This window comes from Mercenaria mercenaria, unplaced genomic scaffold (genome assembly GCF_021730395.1).
Source record: "Mercenaria mercenaria strain notata unplaced genomic scaffold, MADL_Memer_1 contig_4201, whole genome shotgun sequence".
Taxonomy (NCBI): domain Eukaryota; kingdom Metazoa; phylum Mollusca; class Bivalvia; order Venerida; family Veneridae; genus Mercenaria; species Mercenaria mercenaria.
The window spans coordinates 35,896-56,083 of NW_026462413.1; the positions used below are offsets into that span (position 1 = coordinate 35,896).

Sequence of the window (20,188 nt, forward strand, 5' to 3'; positions counted from 1 at the left end):
TGCTCTAGGTGGTTTAAAATCTATGAAAGCACAGCACAATTTGTTCTTACTGGTTTTTTGACAACTCAGTCAGACATTGTAAAACAAATAATTATCAATAGTTAAAAAATTCTTTCTAAATCCAGCCTGGCAATAATTGATTGACATTATATTCATCTACATATTCATTCAATTTATTATTAATGATAGCATTAAATAATTTACCAACACAACTGAACAATGTTATAGGTCTGTAGTTTTCAGGGGTTTTTTGTCTCCCTTTTGTTCATATATTGGTATGATATTTCCACTTGTCCACAAGTTAGGTATGACAGATGTGTCAAAAATCAGATTAAATAACTTGACATAGATAGGCAACTTACAGTCAATGGTTCTTTTTATATGTTCGTTTAGAACATTATCAATACCTGGACTTTTGTTGTTTTTTAAAGTTTTCATAGCATTTAAAATTTCATTTTCTGTAATGAGTAAATTAATATCCTCGTTTGTACCACTTGAGGTGTCAGCATCTATATCTTCCTCACTGTCAAATGTGTTACCATTTACATTTGTTTTAAAGTTGAACAGTTTATCCAGGGAAGTTATTTCAGATATTTTCTTATCAACTGAATTAATTATCTTCCAAAACTCTCTACTGTTTTTGTATTTATTATCTCTGAGCGATTTTATTTTGTTTTGTTTTTAAAGACTTACACTTCTTGCGATTGTTGTATTTAATACAGGTTCACTATAAATGTACTCTACATTTAATTGTTCAGTTTCAATCACATGTTACAAATTCAAGCACAGTGAAACAGGGCTGTGTTTATCGAATATAATGAACAAAATTCATGACCAAACACTGGTTTAAAAAATTCAAAGCATTCCAGCTTTGTTATAAAATAATCTACAACACATTTCCTTTGCATGTTGTTTTACATCTTACATAGTCAGGACTGAGCCTGCCATTTAGAATAAATAGATCATTACTTTTACAAAATTCCAACAGTTTTGTACCATATTCATTACTTACACTATCAATATTATGTCTGTCAAGAGGAACATTGAATTGTTCAAATTTGTCAAATATTGCTTTATTTTCTTCTACAGCTTCATTATTTCCATATAGGTCATAAATGAAATTATCTATCTCCGCATAGTCTTTTCCATCACTAACTCTGGAGTTAAAGTCTCCAAACAACAACAAATGTTTACCATTATATTTGTCTATTTCTAACTGTAATTCTTAAAATGGATCATCATGTGCATATCTTGTTCTTATAGGTGGAATATATATAGCACCACAAGTTATTTCTATATTATTTTGCACATTTTCATTTTTAAATCTGAACAAAAGTATTAGTTTACTACCACTATCTAGAATCTCTATTTAATTTGATAATACATTTTAACAAGTAATGCAATTCCTCCTGATCTATACCTAGCAACTGACTTTCTGTTTTGAAGTGAATACTGAGTAACCATCTATGTTTATATTGTCAATATCATCTAGCTTTGTCTCTTGTAGCCCAGTTATGTCATATCTATTGATGTGCGTGAACTTAGCCACAGCAGTCAGAGTAGCCAGAGTTCAGCCAGAGTAGCCAGAACTCTTGTTACTCCGGCTGGCCAGAGTAGCCAGAGGTTCTAGGATTTTAACATGTTCTGGCTAGTCTGGTCAGTCAGAGTAACCAGAGTAGCCAGAGAGGATTTCATTTGCTCTGGTTACTCTGGCTGGCCCTTTCCTTTCATGCAGTACATGAAGGATTATGACAGCAAAGTCCTTTACTACAAGTTTGTGATCTGATTTTTATCAAGAATGTGACACCAAAGGGAAAGCTGGATAATAAGTGGCAACGAGAACCATATCTCTTAACAGAAATCTCAGATCAGAACTTGCCAGTTTACATGGTAAAGAAGGAAAATGGCAAGGGAGCAGAAAGCCCCTACACAAGATATACACCAGGACACACAGAAATACAAATAGAGAAATTTACCAACAACAGAAGCAGTGGAGACCCAAGAGGTCAAAAATCCATCATAAACAGAGCCGCCGACAGTGGTTCAGAGACCAGTGAGACAGTCCCGAGGTACATTATACCACCTAGGCGGAGACTTTTACCACAGCCCTGCATCAGTTTTCCCCGACCAGTGCAGCTATCTAACATCACACATGTTACATGTGACAGTGAATAAAATCTGTAAAAAGATCCTTTGGAAGCAAAGAATGCAACCAAGAAGAATAATAGCAGTCTAGGTTTGACTGAGTCTGTTCATGAGAAGTAATGAAATGTGCAAAACCTCTCCAGTTATAATTCTACGGGTAGGTTCAACTTAGTTTCTGATTTTCAGCGGGACACACATAGTTTTTCTAGGACTGAGTCTCAAGAAAATACTGGATTTCAAATTTCAATTTTGTGCAATCAGAACCACAGTAATTTTTCATCAGGTCATTGGTCCGAAGCTCTTGATACAGACAACAGCCGGCATATTTCGCAACAGTCTACAGAGCATGCAGAGCCTCTTTTACCTCAGAGACCAAAGAAAGGTAGGAAATCACCAATGGGATATGAAGAATGGGTTTATCCCATAAATGCAAATGTTGATTCTCTCCTACAACAGGGTGAAATTTATTTTGCGTTACAGGGGAGAATGCCACGGATTCAGTTTTCAATGTAAATTGTGTAATTGAAAATTTATTTTCCAGGTGTCTTATATTGTAACACTGATCTTTAAATAATTAAGGTTCAGACTAACTACATGTTTTGTTTCAGTGGAATTTTCATTTATTCGTATTATTCATTGTCATGCATCTAAGAGGCATGTATACATGTAGGCCAAACACAAGAACATGTATTACCAAAATACAGATTGGGAATTGTTTATACTTTTGTACATATTCAATTTATGTCTTCTTGTTTTAACCTTCTTTTGCAGTCGCTTTCATTTATTTTTCTATTATCTTTGTTCCAAAATATTTGGTACTGCACCTTTAATGAATATGTTTTTAATTGTAATAGAACCTTTAATTTCAAAACTAAAAATGAGCATCTACCTTTAATATGTTAAAACTTGGTCATATTGTTTTAATTATCTGTGGCAGGTACATAAATCCAATATTATGTCAGTTATGCATATTTTGGTTATTTACCTATAATTTCAGCATAATCCCATTTCTGACTTCTTCAGAGTCTTTCGATATGTTCTTTCGAAATATATTTGCATAATGTGATCCTGTTTTATTGAATCTTACTGAAAGGATCTATTTTCAAATGCAGCTCGGGATTCATAAGTAAACTGTTTTGAGATATAATCTTTTCACAAGATATTCATTTTTCAAAAATTGAAATGCTGAGACTTAAAGCATATAGGTTCATACTGGGTATTGTAGAATTGTAGTTTATTGTAGATATTTTATAGTTGTAGTGTAATAAAATGTCAGGAGACATTTTCTCCAAGCAGGGGAGAATGTCACGATTTTATAAATAAATAAATTTTATAGACTGTTTTATCCTTAACCGTAACGTGTGCCGTGCATTAAATCTTTTAAGGAGCGGGAAAATAAAACTTACCCTCGTTTTATTATGTGGTGTTATCTCCTGTTGTATTGAATCGGGGCTTCTCGGTAATGTACGTTATATCACGGATATTAACGGAAGTTCCCGAGGCATTTCATCCGTGTGTTTGTCCGTGCAATTTTGAGAACACTTGTCATGTTTGTCAAATCGTCTTGTTTGTCTTACATGTTTGAATGAGAGATAGAATGAGAGCAAGAATTACATTGGTCTGTTTTTCTTAATCTCTTTGCACTTTTCACCGCCAAATTCCTTCGGCCCTAATAACAGTCTTTCTAATCTTACGAGTTAGATGGAAAATTCATTCATCAGACGTTATGTCAGAAATATTTTAATATATTTTTATTTAATATTGTATTTTGTATTTCTTTACCCAATACGTGAATTATCTTTTTACAATTTTGTAATATTTTATCTTTATTTTATCATGATTGCTAAGTTCTTGTTACCATATTTAGTTTTTTTTTATATTACGGAATAATGAAGAGAATAAGAACCTACGCCGGGATTGCTAATATATTCAGCCCTGTGACAAACAGAACAGTTTGTTTGACTTCTTCACCACACAAGAAAATATGTAATATTTGTTCTTGTATAGTATCTTTAGTTTTATCTTAACAGTATTCTTTTTGCAAACCTGAAACTCTGCAAATGCTTTTTACTTTCTAGCACACCCTACGATATATACATGTTCCTTTATTTACGGGATTGAGATGACATGGTTTTTTTACCTTTACAACTGAGACATTACCATAACCACATATTTCATATCTTGCCGAGAAGGATAAAAACGGACACACATTATATGTAATTGAAAAGTGTGTTTTATTAAACTACAATGCGAAAGCAAAATGTAGAAACAGTGTCCATAGAGGTTTGAAACTCGGATATAATTGAAACCTCATGATAAATACTTATATCAAATATAATGGCGTCCCCAAGGATACTCGTCTTTAACCTGTAATGATATCAATTTTTGCGTCAATACTTAACATAAAAGTATAAATTCTAAAATATAACTTACATATTTTTAAGAAATAATAAATGATAAATTGAATATGCATGTGCTCACTCATTAAGATTTAATTACATTTAGCTATTCTCATTGTGTCTGTTATTCAATGTGCATACAAATTATTTAAATGCATAATGCGTAACGATGGATTACGTGGTTGTCAGCAAAGTTTTGTTTTCATTTAACATTCTATTTGATTTATTCTATAGAATCTGCATGTATATACAAACTTACCTACAATAGGTACCCCGTGATTTCCTGTAAAATGGATATATTTCAGATTAAATTCAGTGTACGAAATAGCAAATACAAAATAAAAATTCACAGGCAACAACGCGCCGCATCTAAGTTTTAAACTATCCTATAGTGACTTTAATAATCTCACCAGTTCGATTTTAACTTACACTTTTTATTTATTTTTAATTTGAAGGCTAAATTTAAAAGTAATTGATGTATGCTTACCGCATACATACTTGGCACAGAAAGCATGCCAATATTTGCATACAGGACATAAATAATAAATAAAATTCAATGCTGAATTTCAATGAATGAGCATTTGTCAAAAATACTACATTATCTAAAAAATCTATAATCATACCACGTTTTAAGAACAAACTATGTGAACAAAACATATAGTCTGAATACAGACTACCGTCCTTTAAGTACTCTTTGTGAACAGTACCTCGACAGGAACCCTCATAAATAACTAAATCATCAACAGCAGTGTCTCCATGAAATGTTGATCCAACATCGGCTTTCAGGACAATTATGTAGTCATTCGGGACAAAATGGTCTGTTATTGTAACAGACGCTTTATTCCACTGTGCTCCTTGGTTTCCTGTCTCTTCAAACAACTGTGTTTCTTTCCTCAGGCAAGTGTCCTAAATCAGAAGCATTCCAATATTTAAATTATGTATGTTTGGAAAATTCAATAGAGCTAACGATAAAAGCAAAATTGAGCCAAAAAATTCAAGACAAGAGGGCCATGATGGCCCTATATCGCTCACCTGTTATCATTGCACTTGAGGACAAGAAGGTCCTAAAAATATCTAAGTCCAAAGGACAGGAACAACAAAGGGAAAAAATTTAACCAAAAAGAAAAAAAAAACTAACAATGTATAGCTATATTAAAATATACCTAAAAATTGGAGGTACCGTCCATGTTGTACCACAGAAAACTGGTCTCGTGTTTTCCCTACGGCCAATAATAAAAAAGTTACTAAAAATAAGCTATTTATAGTAATGTAAAAGGGAAGTAATTAAAAAATAAAATTGTAAGTGGACAAAAGAAGGATCTGCCAAATAAATCTGTTGACATAAATGAAATTTCAGATCGGTATCTTCATTAGTTATGGAGATATAACAATTTTAATTTGAAATAAAGGGAGGTAATTTGACATAAAATGAGTCCATAGTTATCTACCCTGATTGTCTCAGTCCAACTAATAACAATAATGAAATTTCAAATAAGTCCTGTAAGTACTTACTGATATAAATCCATTTTGATTACAGTCAGAGGAGGTAATCAGATATAAAATAACTGGAACCTATGATTGGATCTGATTTGTCATGGAATCCAAGATTTATTGTTGTTAAAGATATTTTGGAAGTTTGTATCAAATATTAAAAACCATAAATGAAGTCTCTATATAGCTGCAAAAGCCAACATAGCCAATTTTGGACCTTTAAGGGGCCATAACTCTGGAACCCATGACGGAATCTGGCCAGTTCGAGAAAGGGACCAAGATCTTGTGGTGATACAAGTTTTGTGCAAGTTTGATTAAATTCAAATCATAAATGAAGCTGCTATTGTGCAGACAAGGTCAAAATTGCTAATTCTGGCCCTTTCAGGGGCCATCACTCTCGAACCCATAACGGAATCTCGCCAGTTCAAGAATGGAACCGAGATCTTATGGTGATACAAGTTGTGTGCAAGTTTGGTTAAAATAAAATCATAAATGAAGTCTCTATATAGCTGCAAAAGCCAAAATAGCCAATTTTGGACCTTTAAGGGGCCATAACTCTGGAACCCATGACGGAATCTGGCCAGTTCGAGAAAGGGACCAAGATCTTGTGGTGATACAAGTTGTGTGCAAGTTTGGTTAAAATCAAATCATAAATAAAGCTGCTATTGTGTAGACAAGGTCAAAATAGCTAATTTTGGCCCTTTCAGGGGCCATAACTCTGGAACCCATTATGGGATCTGGCCGGTTCAAGAAAGGAACCGGGATCTTATGGTGACACAAGTTGTGTGCAAGTTTGGTTAAAATAAAATTATAAATGAAGCTGCTATTGTGCAGACAAGGTCAAATTAGCTAATTCTGGTCCTTTCAAGGACCATAACTCTGGAACCCATATTGGAATCTGGCAAGTTCAAGAAAGGAACCAAGATCTTATGGTGATACAAGTTGTGTGCCAGTTTGGTAAAAATCAAATCATAAATAAAGCTGCTATTGTGCAGACAAGGTCAAAATAGCTAATTCTGGTCCTTTCAGGGGCCATAACTCTGGAACCCATATTGGAATCTGGCCAGTTCAAGAAAGGAACCAAGATCTTATGGTGATACAAGTTGTGTGCCAGTTCGGTAAAAATCAAATCATAAATAAAGCTGCTATTGGGCAAACAAGGTCAAAATAGCTAATTTTGGCCCTTTCAGTTGCCATAACTCTGGAACCCATATTGGAATATGGCCAGTTCAAGAAAGGAACCGTGATCTTATGGTGATACAAGTTGTGTGCAAGTTTGGTTAAAATAAAATCATAAATGAAACCACTATCGTGCAGACATGAAATTGTTGACGGACGGACGGACGCACGCATGGACTGACGACGGACGACGGACGAAGGGTGATCACAAAAGCTCACCTTGTCACTATGTGACAGGTGAGCTAAAAAATGCATTCAAGTTAATATAAGATAATTCAAATTTCAGAATGTTCTATAACCAAAGTAGAACAAAGGATAGACGTTATACTTCCTTTGGCGTGGATATCTCATTACCTTGTATTTTCGCCGATGTATAATCTCGTTTTAAGTGACTTCCAGTTGTATTTGTAGTCATTCTGGATGGACTGCTTTACATATAAGATTAAAATAATTTTAACTTGTTTTGCTTAATGTTTGAGTGGTTGATGAAAGTCATATGTCATAAAGATGCTTGTTTCTTTTACTTAATTGAGTTCTTAATATATGTACACAGATATATATAATACGATTACTTCCGTTAACGAGTAATTATTTCAAATGATTTATATTCAAATTCGGAGAATATAAACACACCCGATACAAATAGTTCTGCCATCCCTTCGTATTAGCTCTTCTTAGAAGTATTAAGGAAATCGTGAAAAAAAAACCAGAAACAGCCATCTTTTTCACAAAGCAACCAATTATATTCTTCTAAAATGTTTATTGTACCCTTGTGCAATTTTAACACTGGTTCGAAATGCAATACACCATTTCAATGAATAGCGTTCTTAACTGGAACAAACCTATTCAACCACATGAAAACAGGCATGTTTTCTAGATTCCTAAGCTAGATAAAATCACAATTTGTTTTAGCTAGTATGAAGGAAGCTTTTACCTTCACAAGTACAAATAATCTACCCGATCCGTCGCCAAACATATAATACCAAAACTCGAAACACATTGTCCTATTGGCCGGCATGACGTGTGATAAAAGACTGGCATGCTCGCTGAATTTTCTTTGCGATGACGATTCAATATAAACATACTTTCCTTGTACTGAAATGGAATCACCCGCAATTTTAGCACTGTTTATGTATGATCAGACTAAAACAGAAATTCGTCATAGGAAATGATATTACGAATATGTTTCGGTATATATAGTTTATTACATATTACATTTGAATTCATGCGAACAACACAACAGTCATTTTTGAGGCAATTATGAGAACAGATTTTTACACCACGCCAATTATCTGTCAAATTATTTGTAAATTCCTGTTGGCACGATATCTTAAGCGTTCATGTTAGTACAAACTGCGATATTGAAGATAGTCTGATAGAAAGAAAGAGAAGGACAAAATCTTAATTTCATATTTAAAACAACTGCATTCTTTTATATGACCTGTATCAGTAAAATCAATTACATGTTCCAAGTGTATGATCGACATCAGGACCTGTACCATCAGATTGTGTAGGGCCACTTTGAAACGTCCAGTCAAAACTGTCACTCTTCTCTTGTACCCATCCGCATAATGTTCCGTCATCGAAATTACACACTTCGTTCTCTTGTGAAGCTGTAATCAAATTACCAATGATATTGACGTATACTTTATTTTGTATGCCAGTAAAAATGAATACATAATTTTATAAACCGCATCTTACTTTCTGATACAACTAGAGTTATATGTATTGCAGGTTAAAGTTCACAAAACTGATTTGATTATTTATTTTGTTGGGTTTAACGTCGCACCGACATAATTTTAGGTCATATGACGACTTTCCAGCTTTGATAGTAGAGGAAGACCACAGGGGCCCTCTGTGCATTATTTCCTCGCGAGCGGCACCTGGGTAGAACCACCGACATTCCGTAAGCTAGCTGGATATCTTCCTTGCATGAAGAATTCAACGCCCCGAGTGAGGCTCAAACCTACACCGGTGAGGGGCAAATGATTTGAAGTCTACGACCTTAACCACTCGGTCACGGAGGCCCCTCTCAAAAAGTAGAGCTGAATGACCTGACTGTAATGATTTTGAGTAAAGTATAACAATAATTGCGTTATTATACAGCACGGTATGGAATCTTTTACCTTAACTAACTTTTTCTGTGTAAAATGAACGATGCAAATGTTCAAAATACCTGCCCAATTAATGTTCTAAGCTCTTATTGTGTAACAATAACCTGAAGTAGTTCTGTGCGTTTGATTAACAGGAAGTGACGACGAATCATTAGTTATCCAGAAATCCTAGTATAATACTAGATAGCCGTTTCACGGGTAGCCTAAATGTTGCCAGGAATAATATCACATGTACACCTTGCTACTATTTTCCTTTTGATGTTAGATAGATTTAAGGGTAAAATGATCCAACATATTAACGACTTAAAATAAGCAGCAATATAATGACTCTAACTGATACAAGGCAAACTTATCGATAAAAAACTAAGCAGGTGTACCTATACCTTTTGTTTAGCAATATGATAAAATATAAATGATCTTCAACTGTGAAAAATTTTACTAAATTCTACATTGATGTTTTTCCGCATATACTCTTTGTGAAACTAGATCGGAATATCAATTTTTCAAATCAGTTTGTTAAAGAATCAAGCACAGGATCGATCTTAGTGGTTGGCTAAATTTCCTCCAGATACAATGATGCAATAAAAATATGGTCAAAAATTCTACGTTGTATAACAAGATTTGTAAAACAAGCAGAACTGTCTAATCTTTTATATTTGAATGGTACGTTTGTATATGAGTCTGTTACAAATCGCTTGCAATTTGAATCTTTCAGACTTACTTAGTATTTCCACATGGAAATAGTTGGTAACATTAGGACCGTAGCCGTCTGAACCAGTGCAGACATATGTTCCAGCGTCCCCTAGGGAGGCGTGCGACTCGCGGTAAACTGATGCTAGAAAACATGCATAAAAGAAGTCTATCATGGAAATTCATCGAAATTTTTAATGCCTTTTAAGATATTTCATTTTCCTATTTCAGTTGATGATTTGTTTTTCCATTAATTCAAAATTGAAAGCAGTTAAGAACGGTGACGTCAAAAAGTGTTTATAAATGTTTCAGAAAAAATACTCAGAGCACGTTACAAGTACTTGAATTAGTATCAAAATGATTGCAAATGCTCTTGGATGTTAAGTAAATCCTCAAACCTGTGATATTTTCATATTTAATCCCGCAAGCATTTACTTTTGACCAATGAAATTTAGGCGGGTGTATCCCAGACACACTACAGTTCATCACGAGTTCACTACCGGCTGGTACTTTCAAGTACTTTTCCTTTGGCCCATTGAGTGTCAGCTGTACTATAAATGGAAGTAAATTCAAGAACATAATAGCATTCAAAACTTGGCTCAGTTGTAAAGAACATTGAATGGAAATGTATTTTTGAAAGTTCATATCAAATTATTGAAAATTCATTTCATAATTAAGTAAATTATTTAATATCTTTAGAGAACCGCGAAATGAATACAAGCATCAGTACACTGTACGTATGATTACTTTTTTTCATTCCGACAGCAAACAATAATTTACATTCGTTACAGCGACAAGTTGATCTAAATGTTACGTACGTTTAACGTTACACCTTGCTGACACATTCCCGAGTAAATCGCAGGTTGGTTTATTTTCGACGATAGCAGCGTCTACTCGGAAGACTTGTGCTTTTAATACTGAGCTACCTGTGTAGGTTTTTGAGGTATTTGTAATTGTTTTGTAAGATATTGTAACCTTTTTGTAGAGTAATTAGATACCTACTGGTAGTTTCACACAGTTTCCCCGTGAAGCCAGATGGACATTCGCAAAGGAACTGTAGCCCATGCGAAAAACAAATGCCTCGTATACAAGGGCTGCTCATACAAGGATCAACAACTGGAAATGTAGAATTACATATCCAAATTCAGTTAGAATGGAGAGCGATATGGCGCTTAATTGCGGCTTATAGTACGCAAAAGTATTTCACGCACCATGTTTGACGCGGAGTAAACTTTATTTAAAATCCACTTTCACTTTAAATGTTCTTGTTCCTTTGTAACAGATGTTTGTACTATAGCTTGATGTGCGAGTTCACTGGATTTGAAACAACTGTTTTCTTTATGTCTATACTGAGTTTCCTTCTTACACTCATATTAGACCATAATTTCATATGTGAAAATACGAACAATTTCTAAATATAGTAGTATATGCAAACATAAAATTAACATGTGTTTGGTATTAACATTACTATGCATTTATGTTTGAAATAGTCCTGACTTCAATACTGCCTGTCTAATGCAAGTGCAAATATGTACTACCTCAAAAAACTGGATGATGTTTTAACAATCGAATGTTTCTGTATTGAATTTAATTATGAATGTAGCTCTACATACACGTCTGATTTAAGGATTTAGAAAAGGAAAAAACATTTGATGAGGATTATCTTCATTTGAAGTAAATGTATCTGATGATACAATTTAAATTTATTTAAAGCTACATGCATTTGATAACTTTAATCATTTATATTTGCTAGCGATAACGAGCGATATGTTGATGAAAAATGTAAAATTTCACAAAACAAGAGGATAACTTAACCTTACGATATATTCGGAAAGATACAACACCTTCTCGGAAACATGACTGCAAAATCAACCCACGTTTTAAATCATGTCTTAAGTTGTTTGATCATTACGATTCTCCTAAGCATCAACAATTTTAATCTCACAAGAAATCGCTAAAAATGGCTACAGCTAGGGGCATTTAACATTTAGCCTGCTTTCGGCATGTGAATCTGCCTTTGTGACCAGTGCAGTCCATGATCTGGACATGATCTGCACTGTTCACTATTCAGACAGTAAATTTTTGGTAAACTCCTTAATAAATGGTATTGCCTAAACTGAATGATAAAACAGTCCATTTTAGAAATCTAGCATGGTAAGGGATAATAAACCAAGAAAGATAGTAATAAACAATCCACATCTTAGCAGTTTATAGACTTAACGTACCATTCTGGCATCTGTCTCCATCAAATCCTGTTATGCATTGACAAAGAAATCGATCTATGCTATCTTTACAAAATCCCCCATTTAAACACGGCTGAGAGATACATTCGTTTACATCTGCAAATATATTTTCAGCTTTTGAGAATACGCATTAAAGCGGCCGATTTCTAAAGTAGAAATAATTTCACTGGTAGTTTAAGAAATATAAGACTGTTGGACAATCAAGTAGTGTAATTTGCGGATTAGACAGGATCAGATTTTAAGCTGACAAACAGTGCTATATATATAACGCAAAATTCACTATAAAATGAAATTGTATTACTTTCTTGCTAAACCCTTTACATACCTATTTCACAAGTATTTCCGACAAATCCCGATGAGCAATTACATTTGAAATCGCCGATGGTATCAACACACACGCCCCCATTTAAACACGGTTGAGACTGACACTCATTGATATCTGAAAAGAAAATACCAATGGCAGTTTGAGAAAAAGTAAAGGCTTCAGAAACACGGCTACAGAAATCTGGAAATAAATAAATGCCATCCTCAATCAAAGAGAAAGTGTTCAACTCATTGCCATATTTTTTTCAGACACTCAACGATACCTAGCATATCATAATGTCAGTTTCCATCAACGAAAAAGTAGTGATATCATTAAAACACAATCGTGATTAGTAAATCAACTTAATATGTAGTCTATGGAAGTCGAAAGAGAAAGAAGTGGTTCCATATATTTATGTTAAGAATCAATCTATGCATTCATACAAACAATAATATCACAGTGCTATCAAACAAATTTGCAAAGCCTCCATTTATCAAATGCTTTATGAAGAAACTCCTTTTTGTAACTTTTTTCCGCAACTAAAGTGATATGTTTATTGATTAGGAACTGCCAATTTAACATGTTTTACAGGGCAAGTGGATTCTTGGTCACGTGAATATTAACATAGTAAATGAGGTTTGGATAACACCACATCAAAACTGCTATAGATAGGGAATAGTAATATGATGATTTTCAGAACATGGAAAAGTTCCAAAAAGGATCAACCTTCACTAGAAAGAAAATCAGTTGAGTTGCATTTATTATGTATTATTTAGTTACTAGATTAAGGCGATTTTAGTCTTATTTTTTTGTTTAAATTTTGTTAAATGTTATTACAAACACAGTTTTCAATAAACAAGATGGCCCTAAAGGCCTTAAAGGCCCGGTATCGATCAACTGACCTTGTCCTTTGCTCCAGAAAACCTAGAATTTTATGTGGCCTAGTTTATGTGACCTAGATTTATAGAGACAAACCTTTTGACCATATTCTATTGAGATAAGGTAGCTAATCCAATGTTTTTCGATGATTTGACTAAGTGATAAAGTTTCTTACCTTAGGTACGTAACCTTTAATCTTGACCTAGATTTCAAACATTCTGACAAACTATATATGACAATTAAGTTGAAAATTTGCCTTTAAAGTATTCACAAACAGACAAATATTCTGATCAAGTTTAATATTGGATCATGGATCCCAGTAAACTGGCACAAGGAGACGTCAGAGTCGTTGTATATTTCATTACCACTCATGAAAAGAATCAGTCAAACCATTTATACTTTCTTTTTGCTCGGTTGCCTCCTGTATTTGTAATCATATTTTTTAAATGATATAAATTATATTACAAATACTTACTAATTTCACATTTCTTTCCTGTATAACCAGAGGGGCATAAACAATGAAACAGTGTGCTATGATGGAAACAAGTTCCCCTTTCACACGGATTTGAACTACATGGATCAAAAACTGAAACATAAAGTTGAAAGATGTGAAAATACGTTTGATGATTCAGTTTGCTGAACAAAAAATTAGAGAAGTTATTAAATGTGAGTGTAAATCAAAGTTGTTTTACAAAAGCTTGTCACAGACGTTTAAAGATATACTGAAATGGAGTTTATTCAGAATAAAAAGTATGGACTAAGACAGGCTACTACCAATGAATTAGAACATAATATGTACCTACGAAGAAAATGTTTTATATAATTGACACCCCCACTAAATGCCAGATATCTTAATCCCCAATAAACAGAATCCTGTCAGGTCCAGTCTGATACGGGCCCATAATACCCCATAGACTTGACATGTAGTCCATGTCAGAGATTAATAAATTGTATTTGTATGTAGAGATAACTGGTTATTTCCTGCTATATGCATTTTATTGATTGAAATGCAGCTTTTTTTTCAGAATATACACCAAATTATTTTAGTTAATAGTATACTATATGTTATAGCTCAGTCATGTTGAGTAATGTCCTGATCAATTAAATTATATTTTTAAGAGCCAAAAAATTCTCATTCTTTCAGAAAACTCTCACCTTTATTTTGTAAAAGATAAAATAATTATCTAAAACTGAAAAAGAGAAATGACAAAAATATTTTATTTAGTTTTAATAATCTTTAAAAAATTAAAAACCAGAAAAATTGATCATTGAAATTTAAAGGTACCTGAATGCATTTTCGTTTAGTTTTTATAAAAAACTGTATATTTAAAGAAAATAAAAAAAAAACACTGTTGTATATTATCACTTTGTTTGTTTAGCCCCCTAATATAATTAAGCTTTCTAAACGTGTTATGAAGGTGAGAACTGGTTTGCTAAAAAGATGAGAAATATCACCTTAAATTTATGTACTGCTCAGTAGCTATACAGTAGGTAATGATGATAAGCAGAAGCAAGTCTATCAATGGTCCAGTCTTATATATTGACCCTTTCTGCCTTTACGCTTCGCCATAGGCCACATACCTGGCGTACCAGAATCAGTTTTATAACAAGGCAATTTGACCTTTACGTTTCATATTCTTTAAACGAAACGACGTCGACGTAAGAAGACTATTACATAAGTGTGTTATAAATTCTTATGTCCCCTCCTCCCCCCCCCCCCCCCCCCCAACCTCACCCCTCTCACTAGCTTTGAAGAAGCGGGGTATATTATTTTGCAGATGTCTACCGGTCAGTCAGTATGTCGGTCCGTATGTACACAAATCGATTTCTGGATGATTCCGAAAGAACGCTTGAGCATAGGATCATAAAAGCTGATAGGAAGATTCGTCATGACCAGCAGATAACTCTTTTAGTAGGCCAAAGATCAAGGTCAAAGTGGCCCAAAACAGTTAAACGGTTTCTGCATGATAATTCAAGAACGCTCGGGCATAGATCATGAAAGTTTATAGGTAGGTGGGTCATGACCAGGAAATGACCCCTATTTATTTTGAAGCTAGTAGGTCAAAGGTCAAGGTCACTGTGACTTAGAACAGTTAAACGACTTCCCGATAATAACTCGAGAGTGCTTGGGCCTACGACCATGAAAGTTGGTAAGTATGTTTTACATAACCAGCAGATGATACGTATTAATTTTGAGAACAATAAGACGACGGTCAAGGTCACAGTGAATATTTTCGGATGATAACTTTAAACACTTGAATCTAGGATCAGGATATTTAATAGGGAGGTTGAACATGACCAGCAAATGACCCTTATTGATTTTTAGGTCATTAGGTGAAAGATGAAGGTCAAAGTAACCTGTAGTAGTCAAACTGTTTCCGGACGATAACTTGAGAACACTTTGGCCTAGAATGACAAAAATTATTAGAGATGTTGAACTTTACTGGCAAATGACACCTTTTAGGTCAATAGGTCACAGTGAGCCAGAACCGTATAATTTTTTTTTTTTTTTTTTTTTTGCAAAAATAACTAGAGAATGCTTTGGTTTAAGATCAAATTTGTTATGGAGGTCACTTATTTTGTCAAATATCCATTGCACTGTGACCAAATAATTTCTGTTCCTCGTGCAGTTAATTCAATGCTCCAAGGCGGGTTTGGCATCTCATGTTCTATGAGCTTATGTTATATAATGGCTTTTTATACTCCTGCGACGTCAAACATATGATAAAGTGTGCCCGTACATCATTCAATCAGGGCTGTTATATTTCGATCTTCTCAGATCGTTCAGCACGACTTTTATGTCGTGTTTTTGGTACTATTTAGTTTCTCAACATGACCATTTCGGCCTGGGTGGTTCCAATACTCCCGCTTTCATAGCCTTGGGTATTGTATAGTCACCCCTTGGATATGGTGCCTGCCTTTTAATTTTGTCTTTTGACAGTTTCTGTGATACGCAGGCTCCATAACCTCAGATCCCCTTCCTAAAACAGTCCATTTTAGAAATCTAGCATGGTAAGGGATAATAAACCAAGAAAGATAGTAATAAACAATCCACATCTTAGCAGTTTATAGACTTAACGTACCATTCTGGCATCTGTCTCCATCAAATCCTGTTCGGCATTGACAAAGAAATCGATCTATGCTATCTTTACAAAATCCCCCATTTAAACACGGCTGAGAGATACATTCGTTTACATCTGTAAATATATTTACAGCTTTTGAGAATACGCATTAAGCGGCCGATTTCTGAAGTAGAAATAATTTCACTGGTAGTTTAAGAAATATAAGACTGTTGGACAATCAAGTAGTGTAATTTGCGGATTATACAGGATCAGATTTTAAGCTGACAAACAGTGCTATATATATAACGCAAAGTTCACTATAAAATGAAATTGTATTACTTTCTTGCTAAACCCTTTACATACCTATTTCACAAGTGTTTCCGACAAATCCCGATGAGCAATTACATTTGAAATCGCCGATGGTATCAACACACACGCCCCCATTTAAACACGGTTGAGACTGACACTCATTGATATCTGAAAAGAAAATACCAATGGCAGTTTGAGAAAAAGTAAAGGCTTCAGAAACACAGCTACAGAAATCTGGAAATAAATAAATGCCATCCTAAATCAAAGAGAAAGTGTTCAACTCATTGACATATTTTTTCATAGACACACAACGATACCTAGCATATCATAATGTCAGTTTCCATCAACGAAAAAGTAGTGATATCATTAAAACACAATCGTGATGAGTAAATCAACTTAATATGTAGTCTATGGAAGTCGAAAGAGAAAGAAGTGGTTCCATATATTTATGTTAAGAATCAATCTATGCATTCATACAAACAATAATATCACAGTGCTATCAAACAAATTTGCAAAGCCTCCATTTATCAAATGCTTTATGAAGAAACTCCTTTTTGTACCTTTTTTCGCAACAAAAATAATATGTTTATTGATTAGGAATTGCCAATTTAACATGTTTTACAGGGCAAGTGGATTCTTGGTCACGTGAATATTAACATAATAAATGAGGTTTGGATAACACCACATCAAAACTGCTATAGATAGGGAATAGTAATATGATGATTTTCAAAACATGGAAAAGTTCCAAAAAGGATCAAACTTTACTAGAAAGAAAATCAATTGAGTTGCATTTATTATGTATTATTTAGTTACTAGATTAAGGCGATTTTAGTCCTACTTTTTTGTTTAAATTTTGTTAAATGTTATTACAAACACAGTTATCAATAAACAAGATGGCCCTAAAGGCCCTAAAGGCCCGGTATCGATCAACTGACCATGTCCTTAGCTCCATATAATCTAGAATTTTATGTGGCCTAGTTTATGTGACCTAGATTTATAGAGACAAACTTTTTGACCATATTCTATTTAGATAAGGTAGCTAATCCAATGTTTTTCGATGATTTGACTAAGTGACAAAGTTTCTTACCTTAGGTACGTAACCTTTAATCTTGACCTTGATTTCAAACATTCTGACAAACTATATATGACAATTAAGTTGAAAATTTGCCTTTAATGTATTCACAAACAGACAAACATTCCGATCAAGTTTCATGAAGACCAGTTCAAAAATGGGCCATTTGAGTGTTATTAAATCTCTTTAAGATTTTACCCACAAACCTAGTATTCTACCCGGATAACCAAGATTCAAACCTAAGATAGACTTCATAAAAACTAAGATTCTGTCAAAGTTTAATGAAGATCAAATAGAAAATATAGCCTTCAGAGTGTTATCAAACTTTTGATATGATTTGACCTTGTGACCTTTTGTAAGATTTTATGTAACCGAGTTTTGACCTTTATATTACAAAGACAAAACATCCTGTCAATTTGTAGTGAGATTTAAATGGAAAATGTAGTCTATAGAGAGTTACAAAACTTCTTCTATTATTTGACCTAGTGGTCATAACATCAACCTTTTAATATTGTATTGTGGTCGCAATTTGTCTTCCTGTACATGGAGTCAATGTTGTTCTAATTTCTGGTTCTTTAATATTGGATCATGGATCCAAGTAAACTGGCACAAGGAGACGTCAGAGTCGTTGTATATTTCATTACCACTCATGAAAAGAATCAGTCAAACCATTTATACTTTTTTTTTGCTCGGTTGCCTCCTGTATTTGTAATCATATTTTTTAAATGATACAAATTACATTACAAATACTTACTAATTTCACATTTCTTTCCTGTATAACCAGAGGGGCATAAACAATGAAACAGTGTGCTATGATGGAAACAAGTTCCTCTTTCACACGGATTTGAACTACATGGATCAAAAACTGAAACATAAAGTTGAAAGATGTGAAAATACGTTTGATGATTCAGTTTGCTGAACAAAAAATTAGAGAAGTTATTAAATGTGAGTGTAAATCAAAGTTGTTTTACAAAAGCTTGTCACAGACGTTTAAAGATATACTGAAATGGAGTTTATTCAGAATAAAAAGTATGGACTAAGACAGGCTACTACCAATGAATTAGAACATAATATGTACCTACGAAGAAAATGTTTTATATAATTGACACCCCCACTAAATGCCAGATATCTTAATCCCCAATAAACAGAATCCTGTCAGGTCCAGTCTGATACGGGCCCATAATACCCCATAGACTTGACATGTAGTCCATGTCAGAGATTAATAAATTGTATTTGTATGTAGAGATAATTGGTTATTTCCTGCTATATGCATTTTATTGATTGAAATGCAGCTTTTTCAGATTATACACAAAATTATTTTAAGTAATAGTTATTTGTTATAGCTCAGACATGTTGAGTAATGTCCTGATCAATTAAATTATATTTTTAAGAGCCAAACAATTCTCATTCTTTCAGAAAACTCTCACCTTTATTTTGTAAAAGATAAAGTAATTATCTAAAACTGAAAAAGAGAAATGACAAAAATATTTTATTTAGTTTTAATGATCTTTAAAATATTAAAAAACTAGAAGAATTGATCATTGAAATTTTAAGGTGCCTGAATGCATTTTCGTTTAGTTTTAATAAAAAACTGTATATTTAAAGAAAATGAAAAAAAACACTGTTGTATCTTATCACTTTGTTTGTTTAGCCCCCTAACATAATTAAGATTTCTAAACGTGTTATGAAGGTGAAAACTGGTTTGCTAAAAAGATGAGAAATATCACCTTCAATTTATATACTGCTCAGTAGCTATACAGTAGGTAATGATGATAAGCAGAAGCAAGACTATCAATGGTCCAGTCTTGACCCTTTCTGCCTATACGCTTCGCCATAGGCCACATACCTGGCATACCAGAATCAGTGTTTTTATAACAATGCTATTTGATCTTTACGTTTCATATTCTTTAAACGAAACGACGTCGACGTAAGAAGGTTATTACATAAGTGTATTATAAATTCTTATGTCCCCTCCTTTCCCCCCACCCCCCACCCCTCTCACTAGCTTTGAAGAAGCGGGGTATATTAATTTGCAGATGTCTACCGGTCAGTCAGTATGTCGGTCTGGATGATTCCGAAAGAACGCTTGAGAAAGAACGCTTGAGCATAGGATCATAAAAGCTGATAGGAAGATTCGTCATGACCAGCAGATAACTCCTTTAGTAGGCCAAAGATCAAGGTCACAGTGGCCCAAAACAGTTAAACGGTTTCTGCATGATAATTCAAGAACGCTTGGGCATAGATCATGAAAGTTTATAGGTAGGTTGGTCATGACCAGGAAATGACTCCTATTTATTTTGA

General features: G+C 33.8%; 1 protein-coding gene across 1 annotated transcript; it reads right to left on the bottom strand.

The window, feature by feature from the left end:
- Positions 1–4,365: 4,365 nt before the first annotated feature.
- Positions 4,366–18,802, bottom strand: LOC128553689 (fibropellin-1-like; the record flags this gene model as incomplete). Its single annotated transcript, XM_053534865.1, has 14 exons — positions 4,366–4,512; positions 4,804–4,827; positions 5,252–5,450; positions 8,149–8,309; positions 8,678–8,827; positions 10,050–10,163; positions 10,417–10,569; positions 11,021–11,134; positions 12,244–12,357; positions 12,587–12,700; positions 13,920–14,030; positions 16,528–16,641; positions 16,870–16,983; positions 18,642–18,802. Coding segments are annotated over 14 exons (1,648 nt in total), but the record flags the coding sequence as incomplete, so codon positions are not given.
- Between the last annotated feature and the right edge of the window lie 1,386 nt (positions 18,803–20,188).